The sequence below is a fragment of the Stenella coeruleoalba genome (genome assembly GCF_951394435.1).
Source record: "Stenella coeruleoalba genome assembly, chromosome: 15".
In the NCBI taxonomy this organism is placed as follows: domain Eukaryota; kingdom Metazoa; phylum Chordata; class Mammalia; order Artiodactyla; family Delphinidae; genus Stenella; species Stenella coeruleoalba.
Window position 1 is genome coordinate 32910972 of NC_137161.1, and position 19608 is coordinate 32930579.

Consider the following 19608-nt stretch of genomic DNA (forward strand, 5'->3'; position numbering starts at 1 on the left):
GTTCGTTCCCACCACGCTCCGAAATGCTGCCCTCCTATTCCATTCATTGCTTCACTTAAATCTGTGGTCAGCACACTTTTCCTTAGAGGGCCAGATGGAACATATTTTAGGCTTCGAAGGCCATATGGTCTCTGTCACAACTATTCAGCTTGGCCATAGCAGAAAGCAGCCATGGACAGACAATACTTGAACAAATTAGCCTAGCCGTGTTCCAATAAAACTTCATTTATGGGCACTGCAATTTGAATTTCATGTAATTTTCACATATCACAAAATTATTCTTCTTTTGCCTCCATCCCAACATTTAAAAATGGAAAAAACTGTTTTTAGCTTTAGGCCATACAAAAAAACTGGCGGTGCACCAGATTGGGTCTGTGGGCTGTGGCTTGCTGACACTTGGTTTAAAGCAGGCATATTCTTTCTTATTTTTGTCTCCTCTATTCCTTGAGTCTGTCGCCTTACAGCTACTTTGTGTCACTCACAGGTGATGGAAAAGAACTGTGAGAGGCCACCTTACTTACACGTATTTGTTTGTGGAAAGTACTCCCAGAAAGCAAATAACTTTTCACTCTCACTTCCTCCGCCCTCTGGATTAATTTCTCTACTTTTCCAAGTGTGCTGGTTTAGAATGATAACAACATACAACATATTGAGGCCACCCACATTTTGAAACAAGTTTTCTTTAGTACCTTGTTAACTTTCTGGCAATGTGAAAATGAAATGTCTAAATCTTTCCAGTCCTGTTTTAATATCTCATTTAAATGCCAGAAGCCCAGGTTACTAATGAATTGTAAGAGGCAAAAATAAAAGGAGGGGGGAGTACATCACATTAATTTCCTATGCTTCGAAGATTTTGCACTTCCTCAGAAAGGGTCAAAAAACAGTGGGTGCCTAATAAATGTTAATGGGGGTAATTAACAGCTTATCAGTTGCTCTTCAGGTACTCACATTTCTTGCCATCTGACCTGCATTACATAAGGCCAAGAAAAATCTGTAATTTCTTTTACAAAAATTAATACTAGCCCAGAGGCAACATTCTATTTCTAGTAAAGATATCAGATGTAATTGGATCCTTTCTAGCACTAGTTAAATAGAGTCCAAAATCAGGACCATTTAGAACAACATGAATTTTAATAATCAGATTTTTAGGACATGCTTCTTAGTATTTACTATTGCTATTGTAATATTTACAATCAATGCTTTATTTTTTTTAATTAATTTTTATTGTAGCATAGTTGATTTACAATGTTGTGCCAGTTTCTGCTGCACAGCAAAGTGAACCAGTCACACATATACATATAAGCCACTCTTTTTTAGATTCTTTTCCCATATAGGTCACCACAGAGCACTGAGTAGAGTTCCCTGTGCCATAGAGTAGGTTCCTATTAGTCATCCACCTTATATATAGTAGTGTGCATGTCAGTCCCAATCTCCCAATTCACTCCCCCTTGCCATTTTCCCCCCTGGCAACCATGAGTTGGCCCCCTACGTCTGTGACTCTCTCTCTTGTCCTGCAAACAAGCTCACCTGTACCATTTTCTTAGATTCCACATACAAGCAACATCATATGATATTTGTCTTTCTCTGTCTGATTTATTTCACTCAGCATGACAATCTCCAACAACAAATGCTTTAAAACAAAATGTACACGCCCTTTTTCTTCAAAAGTTTATACATATTAAAAAAGAATATATTTTTGGCTTTTCCATATATAACCAATAAATGAATGATTACCCATTAAGATCTGGTTCATATGAGGGAATTCCCTGGTGGTCCAGTGGTTAGGGCTCCTAGCTTCCACTGCAGGGGGCCTGGGTTTGATCCCTGGTCGGTGAATTAAGATACCGCAAGCCACGCAGTGCGGCCAAAAAAAAAAAACACAAAAAACAAAAAAATCTGCTTCATATGAGAGGGGACCAAGATGGCAACATAGAAGGGTCCTGAACTCCCTCATCCCTCATTCGGATACAATGAATGTTCTCAACTTCATCCTTGCCACAGTACTGTACAGTTGAGAGGGAAATGCCAACCCCAACTCCCAGCCTCTCCCTGAGGGCCACAGGGTTTGGACCGCAACATAGCACCCCAACATTTAAGAGTCCCACTCAAGGAACCAACGGGCCTCCTAAAGACCTAGCTCTGAAAGCCAAGGCCATTTAGGTCCATGAGACCCACAGGACTGGAGCAAACAAAGTAGCAGTTCTTAATGGCAACCAAACACTTGCTGCTGTGGCCACCCCCCAGGGCTCAGTGCAGAAGTAGCAGAGAACAATACCCATGTCCCAGCCTTTCCCTGAGGGTGTGACTACACACTTTATAAGCTGCTGCTTGAGTGCTAGGCTTCAATTTAGCACACATTTAGGGACTGGCTGTGATCCAGGGCCACCGGAGTCTATGAGCACTTTCCCTACTTTCCACCTCTGGTTTGCCCCAACATTATCCGATTGCCAACCTCTCTGGAAGGAGCTTGTATGCATGTCTGGCAAGCCAGCTGCCACCCAAGGAACAGAACCCCAAATCTAATAGCCAATGAGAACTGCATTCACGAGTCCCACAGGACTTTAGCAAAGAAGTTTTTATATGGGTGCAGGAGCACCCCCTGCAGCTATACATCTGGGTTCAGTGTAGAGGGAGCAGGCAAAAAATGCTCACCTCCCAGTTTCTCCCTGGAAAGGGCTTAACTACATACTTTCCCAGCTGCTGCCTGAGGATCCACTTCTAATCAGCCTGCATCTAGGTGCTGACAGCAATTCTACCCTTTGGGATATTGATGGGTCATGGCACACCCTCAATTATTGGGAGCCACTAAGAACAAAGTCAGGTGTACTTAACAGCTTATCAGTTACTCTTCAAGTAGCTTGGAGATCAGAAAGTCTTGAGAGACAACCAAGAGCTCAGACTGGGCTAATTGATGAGGTTTATCTCCTATATGAGATCATTCTGTCAAGACTGTGAGAGGTGGCTATTGTATCTAATGTGCAGGCACCAAGACTGAGAGTGAAAGAAAATAAACAGAGGAATATGTTCTAAACAAAAGAACACGCAAAATATCCAGAAACAGATCTTCATGAAAGAGATAAGTGATTTTACCTGATAGAGTTCAAAATAATGGTCATAAAGATGCCCACCAAGGTAAGGAGAGCAATTCATAAATAAAGTGAGAACTTCAAAACAGACAGAAAATATAACTACCAAACAGAATAACTGAATATTGAATAATACAATAACTAAACTGAAAAATTCAACAGAGGCAAACAGAAGAAAGGAGCAATGAACTCAAAGACAGTCCAGTGGAATTCATCCAGTCAGAGCAACAAAAAGAAAATAAGAATGAAAAAGAGTGAACATATCTTAGGAGACCTGAGATACCATCAAGTGGACCAACATACACATTATAGAGGTTCCAGGAGAAGACAGAGAGAAAGGAGCAGAAAGCTTATTCAAAGAAATAATGGCTGAAAAGTTCCCTAACTTGGAGGAAAAAAAAAACAGACATCCAGATAAAGGAAACTCAAAGAGTACCAAATTAGATGAACCTATACTGACACACATTACGATTAAATTGTCAAAAGTTAAAGGCAAGGAGAGAGACTTAAAAGCAACAAGAGAAAAGCAACTTGTTACGTACAAGAGAACCCCCATAAGACTACAAGTAGATTTTTCAGCAGAAACTTTACAGGCCAGAAACAAGTGGGATGATATATTCAAAAAAACTGAAAGAAAAAACTGCCAACCAAGAATACTATATGCAGCAAAGTTGTCCTTCAGAATTGAAGGATAGAATTTTCCAAACAAACAAAAGCTGAAGTTTATCACCACTAGATCAGCCCTACAAGAAATGCTAAAGGGAGTTTTTCAAGCTGAAATGAAAGCTACTAATAAGCTATTTAGTAACATGAGAACATATGAAAGTATAAAATTCACTTACAAAGGTAAAATATAGAGTTAAATTCAGAATATGCTAATATTGTAATAGTGGTGGGTAAGTCACTTATAAAGACAAAAGTATTAAAATATAACTACAATAATTTATTAATGGACACACAACATGAAAAAAACAAAACATCAAAAATACAAAATGTAGGAGCAGTGTAAAAGCGTAGACTTTTTGTATGTGAATATATATCTAAAGAAAATGAAATCAGTATCTTGAAGAGATATTTGCACTCCCACGTTCATTGCAGCATTATTCACAATAGACAAGATATGGAAACAACCTAAGTGTCCACCAACAGATGAATGGATAAAGATGTGGTATATATATACAATGGAATATTATTCAGCCACAAGAAAGAGGGAAATCCTGACACTTGTGACAACATGGATAGACTCTGAGGGCATGATGCTAAGTGAAATAAGCCAAATACTGTATGATGTCACTTATATGTGGAATCTAAAAAAATCAAACTCATAGAAACAAAGTAAAATGGTGACTGCCAGGGGCTGGGCGGTGGGGGAAATGGGGAGATACTGGTCACAAGGCACAAACTTTCAGTTATAAGATGAATACATTCTGGCGATTTAAGAATGTATACATTCTGGCGATTTAATGTAGAGCATAGTGACTATAATTAACCATAATTATATACTGGAAAGTTGCTAAGAGAGTACATTTTTAATGTTCTCGCCCCCAACCCAAATGGTATGTCACAGGTGGAGGTGTTAGCTAATTCTGCAATACAAAACTGCATCAAATCAACACTGAACACCTTAAATTTACACAATGTTATTATGTCAATTACAACTCAATAAAACGTCATACAATTTTAATGTACCTTTATGCTAAAAAATCTTCTAACTGGCACCACTGTATATTTCCAAGTATCCTAATCCAATGGAGAAGTAAGATGGAAATTACATAATGATTTTGTCTTTACTTTTTGATGGCCACTCATTAAAGTGCTATTTCACATAGCTCTCCTGGTGACTGGATGTCTAGTAGTCATAGAATTACCCACTCATGTGCTCCAAAGGTGGATGTCCACTTTATAAACAAGACACTCTTGATATGTGTGTATACACAGAAGTGTTTCTCAAGGAGTGGGTTCCGGCCCAGCAGCACTAGTGTCACCTGGAAACTTAGAAATGCAAATTTCCCACCCCATTGCAGACTTAATACTTAGAAACTTGGTGGAGCCCAGCAATCAGTGTTTTAATAAGCCCCCCAGGGGATTCTGGTGCACACTAAATTTTCAAACCACTGAATTAAATCATCAGTACTCAAAGATGAAGTAAATTACATGAATGAGAAAACATTAACAAGTAAAGGTTAACTTTAAGTTAACCTGGTGCAAAAGTCCACAAGTCAACTCCAGGGGCAGCTATATGGGCGCACAGGTCCTTGGCAGTGCAGACCCCCACACTGAATGGAATGAGATGGGACTTGAAAACTGGTTGAGTTTCAAGTAGGAGATGGTTCTAACAACAGTGACCAGTGGAGACCAGCCACTACTGAATCTAGTCTGTGCATATATTGTGTTCTCTTCGACCAAACTTGACTGGTTGCATGTGAGTGACAACTGTTTGCAAGCACATGTTCAGTGACATGCCAATCCAGGCATGTTTTCTTACAAAGACCATGTGTCACAATCAGCTGAAAGCCAATGAATGCGGCATCACTGACAGCATCATTCATGTAAGTCAGATGGATCACAGTAGGAAATGCTTTTATTCTTTAAAAGCAATTGTTTTAAGAAAAAGGAATCAGAACTGTAGTTGTTGGTAACCACACTGGCCATTTTTAGAATAGTACATGCTATTAGGAAAAAGCAATTTTTTTTTTCTGAGATGCCCCTTGCTGGATGATTGCATCTATTCTATAACGACATGAACAATACACACGATGAGCATGTTTAGTGAGCAAGACTCAGACTCTCAATGGGCAAGAGCTGTGGCTTCCTCTAAACACTTTTCTTGGCTGCAGATGACCAAATAATTTAATTACACTTTTTCAGAGCTTAGAAAGGCTAACCACCTAGTCATGCCAGAGCTCAACAAACCAGCATTAATAATCACCAAAAAAAGGCACTTTAAAATACATTTGACAAGGAGTGACACTAATGCAATGAGGACTGGTCTAAGCCCTGCACTAAACTTTGTTTATATGGACAGTGTGTTCTCTCTGTCTCCATGTGGATGTGTGTGCACATATAAATATATGTATGTATGTGCATATACCAATATCCATATACATGTATCTATCTATCTCCGTAAGTCTCTGGGGAGGGAAAAAACCATTTCTGTTTCATTTAATAGTACACAAAAATTCTAGTCACTTTATTTGGAACAAAGAATGAGAGGATTGGCAAATTAATTCAAAAAAGTACCCTACAACACCTTTCTACTGACAAAAACAGCAGTAAAATAAATACTCAGATCTTTTCTAGGTCATCAACTATTAAGATAATAAAATATAAAATTATTAAAAGTTTATTCCACTGGAGGGAAAAGGGTGGACATTTTTGGTACTGTAAGTCTCACACACATTCATATTGCTTAGGTTGAAGAGAACATAATGAACAGAGGAAATTTCTTCCACAAATTCCTTCGTTTCAGTACCCAAGTTTCACTGATGGTGTGTTATTCCACTTGGCTTAACATATAAACAAAGTTTTGTATAAATATATTTCTTTGATCTCTAAATTCTAAAGATATTTGCGCAGAGCACTAAAAGTACTTAGAGGATTTTTGTGAAATAAACACAACTGGCCATATACCAGTTTACTGCTTACCCCAGGCTTGGGTATTCTGGCTCGAGGTTTTGACAGACAGAACCAATCTGTGTCAGAGGTGGACAAAAGGCTTACTTGTCCTTCCCACGAACAGGGGTATAGACATGTTCTCATTCTTAGGATATGAAAACACAATTAGTAATGGCATTTAAAGTTTACTTACTAACTGCATAATGTCTGAGAACAAAAATCAAAGCAATTTTTGAAAGGTTGAGTCAGACTCTGGGCACTTCCGTTTTTTAGCTGCTGGCTCTTCAGTCTTGTGTGATTCTAAAGTGCTGGTGCTAGATTTGAGACTGGGGTCTGCTTTAAGGTTGTCCATGGCAACAGTGAAGCCTGAGAGAAGGTACCCCCCACCTCCGCTCATCAGTAGTTTGGGATGACTTCGATCTGGCAAAACCTAATCAAGACAGAAAGACAGACATTCATGTTTTCCTAGGCAGATAAAGCCACATTAACAATACACATGCCAGAAATGAGAATTTAAACGACACAGATTCGCCTGAAGAGAGACCAATTTAATCAGACCAAGTCCTAAGGAGGTCCATCTTTCACATGACAGTGCAGATAAAAGCGTAGAAGTTGGTTTAAGTGATTTTCTTTTGAAATATAAAACTGAAACCATTTCTCTTATACCTGAAGCAAGTTTCTGGTGGTGAAAGGGCAACTGGTTTGTGTAGTGCTCTGGGCCTGGTTTTTCACCCTCCTTTAATGGGCAATTTTTGCTCTGCGGTTCCTCGTCATCCTGGCTGAGACTTTCTCAGAGCAGCACTGCATGCTCTTCCTCCCCTCCTTCCTCCCACTTGTCACAGGCATCAGGCCTGTATCATGGTCTGACAGCTCTCCCTGCCTAATCCTGCTCCCTCTTGTCTTATCTTTCACAGGCATTTCTCTTACACTTTTAATTCTATCTTTGCATATACGTTCCAGAGGACCTGAATTGACACAGAGCCCACCAGGAACTCTCGAACACTTGCTGCAAAGACATGCCAGCAGAAAGGAAAGGGTCACTTTCTTGTTAGCCTAGGGATTTTGCTATTATCAGTTATTCCCTCTACAGTGATCTCAAGGCCTTGGGGAAACACGAACCATAGTCGTTTGCATTTTAAATGTCTCTGGACTCGGGTATCTGAGTAATAGACCATGACGTGAAAAAAGAAAAAAGGGTCCGGAAAGGTCAGGGCACTTTCTCTGAGTTATAGACGTGAGACTCCACCATATCTATAGATAGAAACAGGGAGATCCCTATTTAACAGCTTCTGGTACTACTGTGCAGAGCCAGCGACCCAGGAGAGCAGCTCCCAGGGACTGGTTGTGAGAACACATACCTGGTAATTTCTGAGCCAGGTTTCAGACAGCCTGAGATTGATGACCCCTCCTCTTTCCCGCAGTTTTGTGTAGCATTCCAACAGAGGCTAAAGGCATAAACAGAGTTCTGTTAATAATTATTTTGAGGGTGCAATTTGAGAATCAACATTCAGATGCAAGAATTCCTGTCTACTCTGTTTCAGTATTACCTCTTTATATTGACAGTACACCACGAATGGCCTTGAAGGAGCCACAAAGTCCAGCAAAGACAGCAGCAGTGGAGTGGGATGGAAACGACTAGCTACAATTAAACTGCAAGGAAAATGTTAGACAAATTATTTCTCTATGTCCCCAAAGCAGAGCATAGGTTTTAAAATATCACGTATTTATTTGCATGACTCACACAAGGAAGCACTTTAAATACAACATTCTAGAGATTCCAACAATAAAATCACGAGCTATTACTTTCTAGGAAACACAAACTGGATTATAAACTCTCATGGTAACTGGCAACTCTATGCGGCCAACTTAGAGTTGGCAACTCTAATGACAGTCTTGATTTAAAAAAAAAAAATCTGGAAGAAAATCCAACATTGTAATACTGGCTTTGCAGATACCTGAATCTGCCTTTCCTGTCAGGTTTTCCTTAGCCCATGCCCTTAGTCAGTAACACATCAACTGGAATGCCCTCCAACCTGCACCTAGTGGGACTACACAGCCCAACTTGATGTGACATCATTGGAGAAATTTCAATTTCTTCTAAAACTCTGAAACCAGCATAATCAATTTCTCATCTCTGCCAGATGCAGCTTCCTTTCTTTAAAAACCCAAGACAGAATCATCATGTTTGCCCTCACTACAACCAAAATAGACAAGCAGACAGAGAATGCTAATCTGCTTGAAGCAGAGCCCACGAGCACCAAGATGTCTCCCATGTTCTTTCAGCAACACACCCGTCTGCGTTTCTTTCACTCAGCAGAGCAGCAGCCTCTAAATGTCTTTTCTTCTGCTCTTCTTGTCTCCTCTGCTTTTCCTGAATCTTCAAGAAGAAAAATAAGATACCAACATACTGAGGTCATTCAGTCGGGTTTATGGAAACACTGGTCTGTCAAAACATTTTAACAATATTTATCAACTTGGACTAAGGCAACAGAAGAAGATCATTTATAAGGAAGCTAAAAACACATAAGAGAGCCCTTTGGTTATAAAACCACCATGCAGCCACCTATACAATGCTTCTGTATCCTAAAGCTCCATCCCAAAGATTAAATCACACATGTGTACACTCACACACAGTTTTTATCTGTCTGTTTTGATATTTGTTATCTTGGGAGCTCATGCTCCAAAGCCAAATCAAATCTCAGGGCTTACATGAAGTTAAATGAAGCCTGAGGAAGATACTGAGGGTAGTGGGAACTCTTAACATTCTTACATAATCCTTTTTGCTTCCTCTCTCTTTAGGCTCCTTATAGTCTGGATCTTGAGAGACAATTTCCATTGTTTCTTGTTCTTCTGGGTGATTGCTCTCTGGGGCTTCTGGCATGCTGTCTTCGTTCTCTTGTTCTGAAGTCTGTTTTTCCTCCAGTGTGCCATTACTTTCTTCAACCGAAGCACTGTCTTTTGGCTCTGAAGATAACATCTCAGCAGAAAATGTTCCATTTAAAAGACTGTCCACTTGGTTGAGGGGGAATTCATAAAGACCACTGAGGAAAGATTTTGGAAATCCAAAACATGCTGTTGCTGCCCGAACAGGTCCACCTCCAGGGTACAGCTGAATAATGGAGCCAAAACCTGAACAGACAAAAGAAACAAATATCTGCTCAACGGAGGTGGCTCTAGACTATGCAACCCTCGGGGTACTACACAGTAAGGAGACTGAAGGTCTCTCTGCTTTACGCTGTTCAGAGGTTGAAGGTGATGCAGCTCCTCTGGGGTCCATCTGGAGTCCATGCATATTCCCAATGGGGGTAACAGAATTCCAAACAGGTACACAGGAAGTCTTAAAGAAGTGTACCCCCCTTGACACTACAGTAAAACCCTGTGATCATACAAATTTTGTATGTCACATGATTGGTGATTGGTTCTCAGCATCCCCCAAGTCCAATCTTTAAACAGGACAGTTAGAAGTTCTTATCTTCAACAGGGTCATAAAAAGGGCAGACAAATCAGGCTGTGTTGTACTCTTCTAGTACAGAATACATCCCTAGTATTCTTCCCACCCTATACTCTCAATTCAGGCCAATAAAATGAGCACCAACTATCCAAGAGTTTAACTGAAATCATGGTCCTGGAGGTCCTAGCCAGTCACAGGCTTCAGAACCATCCCCACTGACACAGAAGCTGGAAAGGACACTGTGTCGGGAGTGCCAGCACAGCTCAGGCTGGGAGATGTGGGCTATGGAGAAAGGTCCCAGAGACTGGAGCTGTGCAGGCACACCCAAGTCATTTCATTCGCTTCCAGTAACTCAAACTCACTTTCCATGAGTTTTGAGTTTTTTAGACCCCTCGACTCAAATCATGGTAGGGTTTTAATGAACTTGAAAACGTTAAATCTTACCTCCCATTCGTTCCATCATTGCACCCAGCACCAAGCCTGCACATGTTTCCATCACAATCATTTTATTGCCAGCACGGATATTTCCCAACGTCAGCATCTGGGCTAGCGTATCGTATCTCATGTGGCTAAGGAAAAAAAATGATTCATTCATTTATAGCTAAGCAAAGTCTGCTATTTTGATCATAATTTTTCAAGTTTTGTTTGTTTCATAAAAATGATGTTGATAAGATTATCGATTGCTTTGGAGGCAATAGTAAAAAAGGACTTACAATTTATGAAGTAGGAGGACACTTTATGCAGATGAGCAAGATTTTCATTTTACTTAAAATCATGACTTTCTTAAAGATATACTTTCCCCCAATTATACTTTTGAAAGGAAACAAAGCGTACTTAATTTTTCCAGGTTCTCTTGCATAATACATAACTGAAAGAATGCGGGTGGATGGCTTCACAACAGTAATCATGGCTTCATATCTGGGGGAAGGAAAAGCAGAACATCAATTTTAAAAAGCTAGTTTAAAAATATTTTATTTTTAATAATATATTTTATAAATCTATAAAAAGATTTTATATTTTCATCCTTTTAAAAACAAAAATTACTTACTTCTTTTTCTTCTTTTTTATATATTTATCTTGAGCAAATTCTGTCTTGTCTCGGAATGTTGTACTATTTTCAATTAATTGCTGAACTATTTCCTATAAGAAAAGGAGCAAGCAGATTTCCTGAAACTTTATTTTCACAGCACAGATAACTTCAAAGGTTTCTTACCCCAGAATGTATCCAAATGTCTGATTCTCCAGGCCCTTTTCCACAGAAGTCCAAATGGGTGAACTTTGTATTTTTATACTCTATCTAGAATTTGTATTAAAATGTAAGTACTTTAAACTCCATTTAAATCAAAGTAAAAGAACAGACATATACAATAAAAGAAGAAAAGAAGTAAAGAAAACTGTCAGTCCTGAAGACACTGGCTGAAAACATTACTGAAAATGAACAAACTTAAGCTCTGAGATGAAATAAGTTATCAAATTCCCTTTTGCTAACACTATTAGTAATGCTATTCACTTACATTCCTGCCTATAAGAAACAAAATCTTTGATATACTGAATTGCATATACACTTCAAGCTATTTTTAACAGAAGTGTACAGTATTTTTACATTTTACCTTAGGAGAAGTCTGCTTTAAAATGCAAGCAATTTCCTAAATACCAAATGAAAACAAAACAAAAAATCCTTTGAATTTTACCTCGCCTTTAATGCCTTTGTCCTTTAAAGCTTTTATGTCATCTTGAGTAAGTTTCTGAGATTTCCCATCATCAATTATATTTCGATTATCAGTGCCCGCTTCTTTGGTCTCTAAGGAAGAAAATTGCTCTATGACATGTATGATCTGAAATTATTTAAAAATCTTTCCTATTCTAAGTTCGTATCCACATCCAGCCCATCAGCCACTTAAATCTGGCCTTCCAGTTCCACTGCCCCCACCCCAATCCACTATCCTTTCTTGTCACGACTACTCCAAGCCACTCACTCATATTCTTGTTCCCACTCTTGTCCCCTTACAATCTACGTGACACCAAAGTTCTCTTTTTAAAATGCAAATTGGCTCATCTATTCCAACGCACAAAACAGTGGCTTCCAGTAGCAATTCAAAGACGACCCGCATGGTTGTTATATGACCTGGCCCCTGGCTACCTTTCCAGGGCTCATTTCTCAACCCCTGTACTCAGCCACATTGCCCTTCTTTCTGTTCCTTAGACACACAGCAGCATGGTCTCAATGCAGGGCTTTGGCACTTGCTGCTCCCTCTGTCTGGAATGCTCTGTGACACCTCCAAGTGGGTGGATCCTTTCCATCACTCAGGGCTGAGCTCACCATCTCAGCCAAGTTTCACATTTCAATCAGCCTTCAGTACACCTCCCTACTCTACCATCTGCACAGCACATATCACCATCTGAAATTATGCTGTTTGCTTATTTTTAGTGTTCCCCACTGCTAAATAAATTTTATGGGATAGTCTATCTAAGGAACTGCTGAAATTGCACTGCTTAATCATGTCTAGAGCATATCTGGTGCTTAATAAAAACATGAAGGTTGATTTAAAAGTATTTAATAAACTGGTTTGAACCAGAACTTCAATAGTGTTTTACTTATTTAATTTTAATAATTAAGTATTTTCATTTTATTAATATTTAAGCACATTTATTTTGATAAAAATTTAAGTATTTAATTTTAATAACAATAATACTAAAATTATGGGGTCGTTACTCTAACAGGCAAGGCACTGTTAAGAACTTCTCTGAGAGAAGACAACTACAGCTTGGGCATTAAATGTGTTTATGGCCCTATTTTACTGATGAGAATATAAAACTTAGAGAAACCAAATAACTAGGTCAAGGTTATAAAGTAAGTCATGAAGCTGGAACTTAAACCTAGTCAGTTGAATTCAAAGCCAGACCTATTATCCTTACCCTATATGCTAACTACCTCAAGAGCTGGTAACTTCTAGACACCAACAGGGCTCCACACCCACTCTTACAATGAAGCTGCAAGGATTCATGGCATCAAATACCTGGCCCAAGGTCGAAGAGCTGGTTAATGATGGGCAGGAGTCAGAACCCAGGTATCTCAAAGCCAAAGGCAGACCCTAATGCATTCCACCAAGCTACAGTTCTTAGATTATGAGTTTAGATTTCTTTGGGGACAGCCTGGGCTAGCATTCTAGAATTAATTCGAGTTGACAGGTTTCTGAGTAGCCAGCTCAAGAGCAACTATTTCATACATCCTAAGTAGTACAGTGCACCTGAAGTAGGCTCTTCCTTCTTCTTCTTAGGCTGAAGACTTCCTCCACTGGTCACTTCAAATGTGGTTCCATAACTATGGCCAATGACGTTATCCAGATAGAACCACTGTTTTTCAAAAGTTACTTTTCTGGGGAAGAAATGCAATCAATTAGCTGAATCTCATTTGTATTCAGTATAGGAAAGATTTATTCAATCTAGGTTATTTCATAATCAGTCTCCCTAAAGGATGATTAGCAGCATTATCTCTGACCATGAACCGACAAATGAACTAGAGAGGGTTGGGTTGGGGTCAGAAACACAAAACACTGCACAAAATTAATAAAGAAGCCACAAAAACACTGAATTTGGAATGAGAAACAAGGACAGAAGACATTCCTCCTCTGAGGCATTGGTCTGGCTCCAATTTGCACTGTCTGACAGGATGTCCAAACTCGCAGACTTTGGATTTCCTGAGTAGCAAGACTGCCATGCCACTGAGACACACACTGTGACGCCTCTTGTAACTTACACAAGAAAATCTCAAAACTGAACAATCATTGAGATGACAGGGATTTAACAAATTCCCTGGCCTAACTGGCCATTTTCTTTGAAAATCATCCAGTAAAAGCAAATGATATTTACATAACATTATTGACAATCTACACATTTGTAAACAGTGCCTAACACTGATGAGGCTCTACTGAGGCCCAGGCAATCTTAGCTTTTCCCATTACCCAGATTTTTATCTTCTTAACAATGTAAAAGGGAAATCCCACAAAAACAAAAAACTTTCCTTTCAAAAGACAAAAACTAACACCCACTGAGTGTCGATCAGGGGTTAGGTAGTATGTGCCAGGTGTTTCATACTTCTTGATTTAATTCTCAATTAAGTAATCCTGGGACACAGCTCTTTCCAGGTGAGCAAACTTGAGACTGAGGGAAAAGTGTCTTGCCCAAGATTCAGTTACACAGTAGGAATTGGGATTCAAATCCAAGTCTGCCTGACTTAAAAGCCTGGTTCTTTCCACTGCACCACACGGTCTATCCAGCAAAGAACAAATGGATCTCAGGAAGCCCTGCTTAGCTTCAGGACATGGCGCGTATCAACAGAACTCTGAATTCTGAAAGATGTACACTGGTTAATTTTCTTTATGCCCCATCCTACACCTTCTCTTTCTTTCTCTGTGCCCCAAGAGGCCAACCATGACAGAATGCACACACCACATCACACAGGCTCCCTTGCTGAAGGCTTCCCACAATTCTAGACCCTTGGATGCATCACCAGTCTCTACTGGTTCTCTAAACCTTGTCACATCTCTGTATGTGTATGTGTCACATCTTCATTAAGTCTCCTTACTTGAACCACCTGAGTGAATTTCTCCAAGATCCTAAGTATCCAGACAGGGCCAATTCTTGCTCGTTGCTGGGTCCTCAGTGATTAACACATAACAGACACTCTAAATATATGCTGACATGAATCTCCTCAGAGAAGATGAAACTCAGCTCAGCCCAGATGTGTACCCTCCCCCACCTCATCCTTTGAGTAGCCCAGTGCTAGCAAAACACTGTGTCTGAGCTGGGTTGGGTTTACCCCCTGGCAGCTGGTCTGATATGCAAAGAAGGGCGTGTCACTCAAACTGACTGGCCTGACAAGAGGTCACTGCCCTAGTCAGGAAAGTGGGACCCAGTCAGAAGGATATGGAGCCACACCTTCCTTGGGGAAGAGGGGGATGTGCAGAGTCTGCTCACAGAGGCAGGACTGCTTCTGCCTAACCAGATGAGTGCAGCCCCCAGGAAAGAGTGAAGGGAGATTCTGGCCTGCGATGTAGCTGAACTCAAAGGGTCATTTTCTAAACAAAATGGAAACTAATGCTATGGCTTCTGCCAAGAAAACTGATGAAAAGTGTTTCAAAATAAATGTCTAAAGAATACTTTTTAGAAATAAAGATGTTACTGTCTGTCTCCTTGGGAATGAAAAGCTCTTATCTAAAAAAGCACATTTGTAAGAAGCAAACTCAAACAACCACATCTCACGATCAAGCAACTTAAAAGGACAATAGTAGAAAGAAAAACCAAAGGTTCATCTGCACATGGAATCATTCATCGAACGTATAACCCTAAGGACTTCGCTGCACTGCTATACTTAAATTAAAAAGCTTAAATAATTAGTATTAGCACTTTACACATTTCTAATCAGAAATTCTGAAGAGAAAAGAGCACTGGTTTCAAGAATACAAAATAAAGTTGTGATGAGGGGGGCTCTGGGAGGCAAGAATGAGACTAGAGGGTGAAGGGTGGTTTCTGTGAGAAGACAGGAGAGAAGAACTCAAAACCTGGGGAAAGAACCACAGGACAGGGGGTGGGGTGGGGGCCTGGAGAGAGGGGTGGAGCACCTGAGGGCCAAGAATGGGAAAAGGACCCTGGAAAAAGTGAGATGCTTAAGATGGAGGGCCAGTGTGAGATCACGGAGGGGAGTTCTGTAGGAAGACAGAAGGAGTGAGGGAGATCTCGAGGGCCAAGGATGGGATCCTGGGGGCAAAGGCCTCTGTGGGAAGATCCCAGAGGAGATAACGAGGGACAGGATTGGGAATCCAGAATGGATTGGGAATCCAATAATGGTACCCTGGAGGGAGAGGGTGTCTAGAAGATGGGGGCGGAGAACCCCTAAGGCCAGCGACCCGACTTACTTTCTCCGCTGGACTTGCACTGCTTTAAACACGTCTTCCCGTTTCAGCACCACGAAGTCGCCGTCGCGGATGCGGTGGTCCCCGGGATGCGGTGGCCGTGGGCCCGGTTGCTCCTCAGAGCCCTCCATAACGCTCAGCCGGTCTCCGAGCTCCGCAGCGTCTCTCCAGTTCCCCGCGCTCTGCCCCTGGCCCTGGGCTGTAGCCGCTGGCAGCCTCACCTCCCACAAACCAAGACGACTCAAAGCCCTCTGACCGGCACCGCCCCCACGTGCTGCGCGCCGCTTCCGCTTTCCGATAAGAACCTCAGGACAGCTTCCGGGAGCCTCAGGGCTTCCGTCAGGCCGATCTCTTTGATTGGCTGCCCTCCGTCACGCCCCTCCGGTCTCGCCGCAGCTTCGGGCGGAAGTTGCGTCACAGAAGCGCCAAAAAAGAACTTGGAAAACTGGGATTTGGTTAGCCGTGCTGTTGTGGCGCCGTGCTCTAGACATTTTCCGGCTCCGCTGTGCGGCCTCGGTGGAGAAGCTGAGGTCCCCAAGCCGCTGCTACAGACGAGCTTCGATCCCGCGCGGGGACGTCAGGAGAGCTGAGGGTGAAGAGTCTGCGGGGCTTGGGCAGGGACACCTGTGGAGCTCGGACCGCGGAGTCTCCTCTCCGCCCCGTCGTGCTTCCCCCCGAGAGGAAGGGAGAACCAGTCCAGCCATGAACTAAGAGAGTTTTGGGACCTCCATCTTTTGCAAGTAAGAACTTAGTCTTGAGGAGACGTAAATGAAGTGAGGTATTTAACCAAGCATAGAAGCCCGACGGGTGGCGTTTACCCATTCTCCAGTCCTACCTCTTGCATTTATGTTGGAATTTTTACTAGTTGTTCTCACCATATTACCTCGTTTGAAAAAGGTACGGCACGTAGCATTGTCGAAGGAGCACTTCAGGTTGGGAATGTGGAGATGAAGTTTGAGCTCAGTACTGTCAACAGACAAATTTGATCTTGATCAGTTCACTTAATTTCTCTGGTCTTCAGTTTCTTAACGTATGGTGTGGTCTAGATGATTACCAAAGCCCTGTTAGTGCCCATAACATGAACTTGTTATTAACTTATTTACTAATTTAAATCGCTTTAAATAAAGATGCGGATACGCTGTCTTGTAATGAATTGCACTACAGTCTATGGATATGTTCTTATTTATTTTTATTCTTAGGATATGAACTATTTTCTTTTATTGAGGTATAGTTGATTTATAATGTTATGTTAGTTACAGATGTACAACATAGTGATTCAATTTTTATAGGTTATACTTCATTTAAATTTTTTTTTGGGGGGGCTGTGTTGGGTCTTAGTTGCGGTGCGACAGCTCTTCGTTGTGGTGCGCAGGCTTCTCTCTAGTTGTGGCGTGCGTGTTTTCTCTTCTTTTCAGTTGGTGGCGCGCGGGTTCCAGAGCGTGTGGGCTGTGTAGTTCGTGGCATGCAGGCTCTCTAGTTGAGGTGTGTGAGCTCAGTAGTTGTGGCGTGGGGGCTTAGTTGCCCTGCGCCATGTGGAATCTTAGTTCCCTGACCAGGGATCAAACCCGCGTCCCCTGCCTTGGAAGGCAGATTCTTTACCACTGGGCCACCAGGGAAGTCCCTATTTTTAATTTCTTGAGGAAGCTCCACACTGTTTTCCATACTGGCTACACCAATTTACATTCCCACCAACAGTGTACTAGGGTTCCCTTTTCTCCACATCCTCCCCTACATTTATTATTTGTTGTGTTTTTGACGATAGCCATTATGACAGGTGTGAGGTGATATCTCAGTGTGGTTTTGATTTGCATTTCTCTGATGATTAACGATGTTGAGCATCTTTTCATGTGCCTCTTGGCCATCTCTAAGTCTTCTTTGGAAAAATGCCTGTTCAAGTCCTCTGTTCAGTTTTTGGATATTGAGTTGTACGAGTAAACTATTTTCTTCAGCAGACTTTATTTTTTAGAATAGTTGTAGGTTTACAACTATTGTTGTAAAAATTGCACAAAGTACAGAGTTCCCATATAGGTCCTCTTCCCTTCCCCCACCCCCATTTCCCCCATTATTAGCATATTGCATTAGTGTGATACATTTGTTGCAATTGATGGACCCAAATAGATACATTGTTATTAAAATCCATAGTTACATTAGGATTCACTCTTTTTGTTGTATAATTTCATGGGATTTGACAGATGCATGATTTCAATATCATACAGTATGGTTTCACTGCCCTGTGCTCTACTTATATGAATTATTTTAAAACCCATTTAAAAACTTTTTTAGGCTGTGTTGGGTCTTCGTTGCAGTGTGCAGGCATTCTCTAGTTGCAGCGACCGTTGTGGTGGGCAGGCTTCTCATTGCGGTGGCTTCTCTTGTAGAGTACAGGCTCTAGATGCGTGGGCTTCACTACGTGTGGCGCATGGGCTCAGTAGTTGTGGCTTACAGGCTCCAGAGCGCAGGCTCAGTAGTTGTGGCACACAGGCTTAGTTGCTCCACAGCAGGTGGGATCTTCCTGGACCAGGGCTTGAACTCGTGTCCCCTGCATTGGCAGGTGGACTCTCAACCACTGCGCTACCAGGGAAGCCCCTTAAAACCCATTTTAAAAGATCACATATATATTGATTTATTGCTTTTCAACCAGGAACTATTTTTATGGATTTGAGTTTAATAAAAATGAGTCTTGGGAATTCCCTGGTGGTCCAGTGGTTAGGACTCAGCGTTTTCACTGCTGTAGGCCCGGGTTCGATCCCTGATCAGGGAACTAAGATCCTGCAAGCTGCACGGTGTGGCAAAAAATAAAATAATTTTTTTTTAAATGAGTATCTCACCATGTACAAAGTAGAAAAAAGCAGGAAGGGATAATTAGCCCCAAAAATGATATTAACAAATATGGATATGCTTTCAGAAAAACTTTATTGCATTTTAACAAATTTATCTAAAAATTGCAAATAACCCATCTATCAGTATTGGCCTAGAAATGATCTTGCTTTCATTGTCGTTTTAACACAGTCATTCTAAATCTGGAAAATTAACTTCTTTTCCATTTTGGCCCCTACAGGACAAGAAAGGTTGAAACATGTATGTACCCATCCCACTCCTGTGCTTCCCCAGAAAGATCTGTCTTAGATACCTATGTAGGAATATCCAGGGAGTTCCCTGGTGGTCTAGTTGTTAGGATTTGGTCCTTTCACTGCCGTGGCCTGCGTCGGGAAACTGAAATCCCACAAGCCATGCAGTGTGGCCAAAATAAAAAAAATAAATTAATTTAAAAAAAAGGATATCCATGTATCCCTGATAAAAGTGGATATGGCACAGCTGGATTGTCTATATATAAGGAGCTATGATGATATATTCCTAATGTCACAGGTCAGGATAATGTTCAGACAGTGCTGCCCTATAATAAGTCTCACCACACTACAGAGGTATCTTAGAGTTAATTACCTGTTTTATTTTCATTTCTATTGTGAGAGTTCCATGGAAACAGGTATGGTACCTTTTCTTATACCTTTTCTTATTTTTATCCCATGACAAATCCCATGACAAA

At 41.1% G+C, this 19608-nt stretch overlaps 2 protein-coding genes across 6 annotated transcripts in view; one reads left to right on the forward strand and one right to left on the reverse strand.

Annotated features, from left to right (window-relative positions):
- Window positions 1-126: 126 nt before the first annotated feature.
- On the reverse strand, window positions 127-16347 carry TRMT6 (tRNA methyltransferase 6 non-catalytic subunit). Its single transcript, XM_079944501.1, has 11 exons — window positions 16068-16347; window positions 13401-13528; window positions 11844-11953; window positions 11201-11292; window positions 10987-11070; window positions 10597-10721; window positions 9472-9830; window positions 8993-9078; window positions 8249-8351; window positions 8060-8146; window positions 127-7131 (listed from the first exon to the last, which is right to left on the reverse strand). Exons 1-11 carry the CDS (start codon window positions 16193-16195, stop codon window positions 6922-6924), a joined length of 1512 nt encoding a protein of 503 aa, XP_079800627.1. The 5' UTR covers window positions 16196-16347; the 3' UTR covers window positions 127-6921.
- MCM8 (minichromosome maintenance 8 homologous recombination repair factor) overlaps window positions 16343-19608 on the forward strand; it is a 41345-nt gene continuing 38079 nt past the window's right edge. For all 5 annotated transcript variants that reach the window (XR_013831556.1, XM_079944495.1, XM_079944497.1 and 2 more), the window contains exon 1: window positions 16343-16804. The gene's annotated coding sequence lies outside the window, so the exon portion shown is untranslated. The remainder of the gene's footprint in view (window positions 16805-19608) is intronic.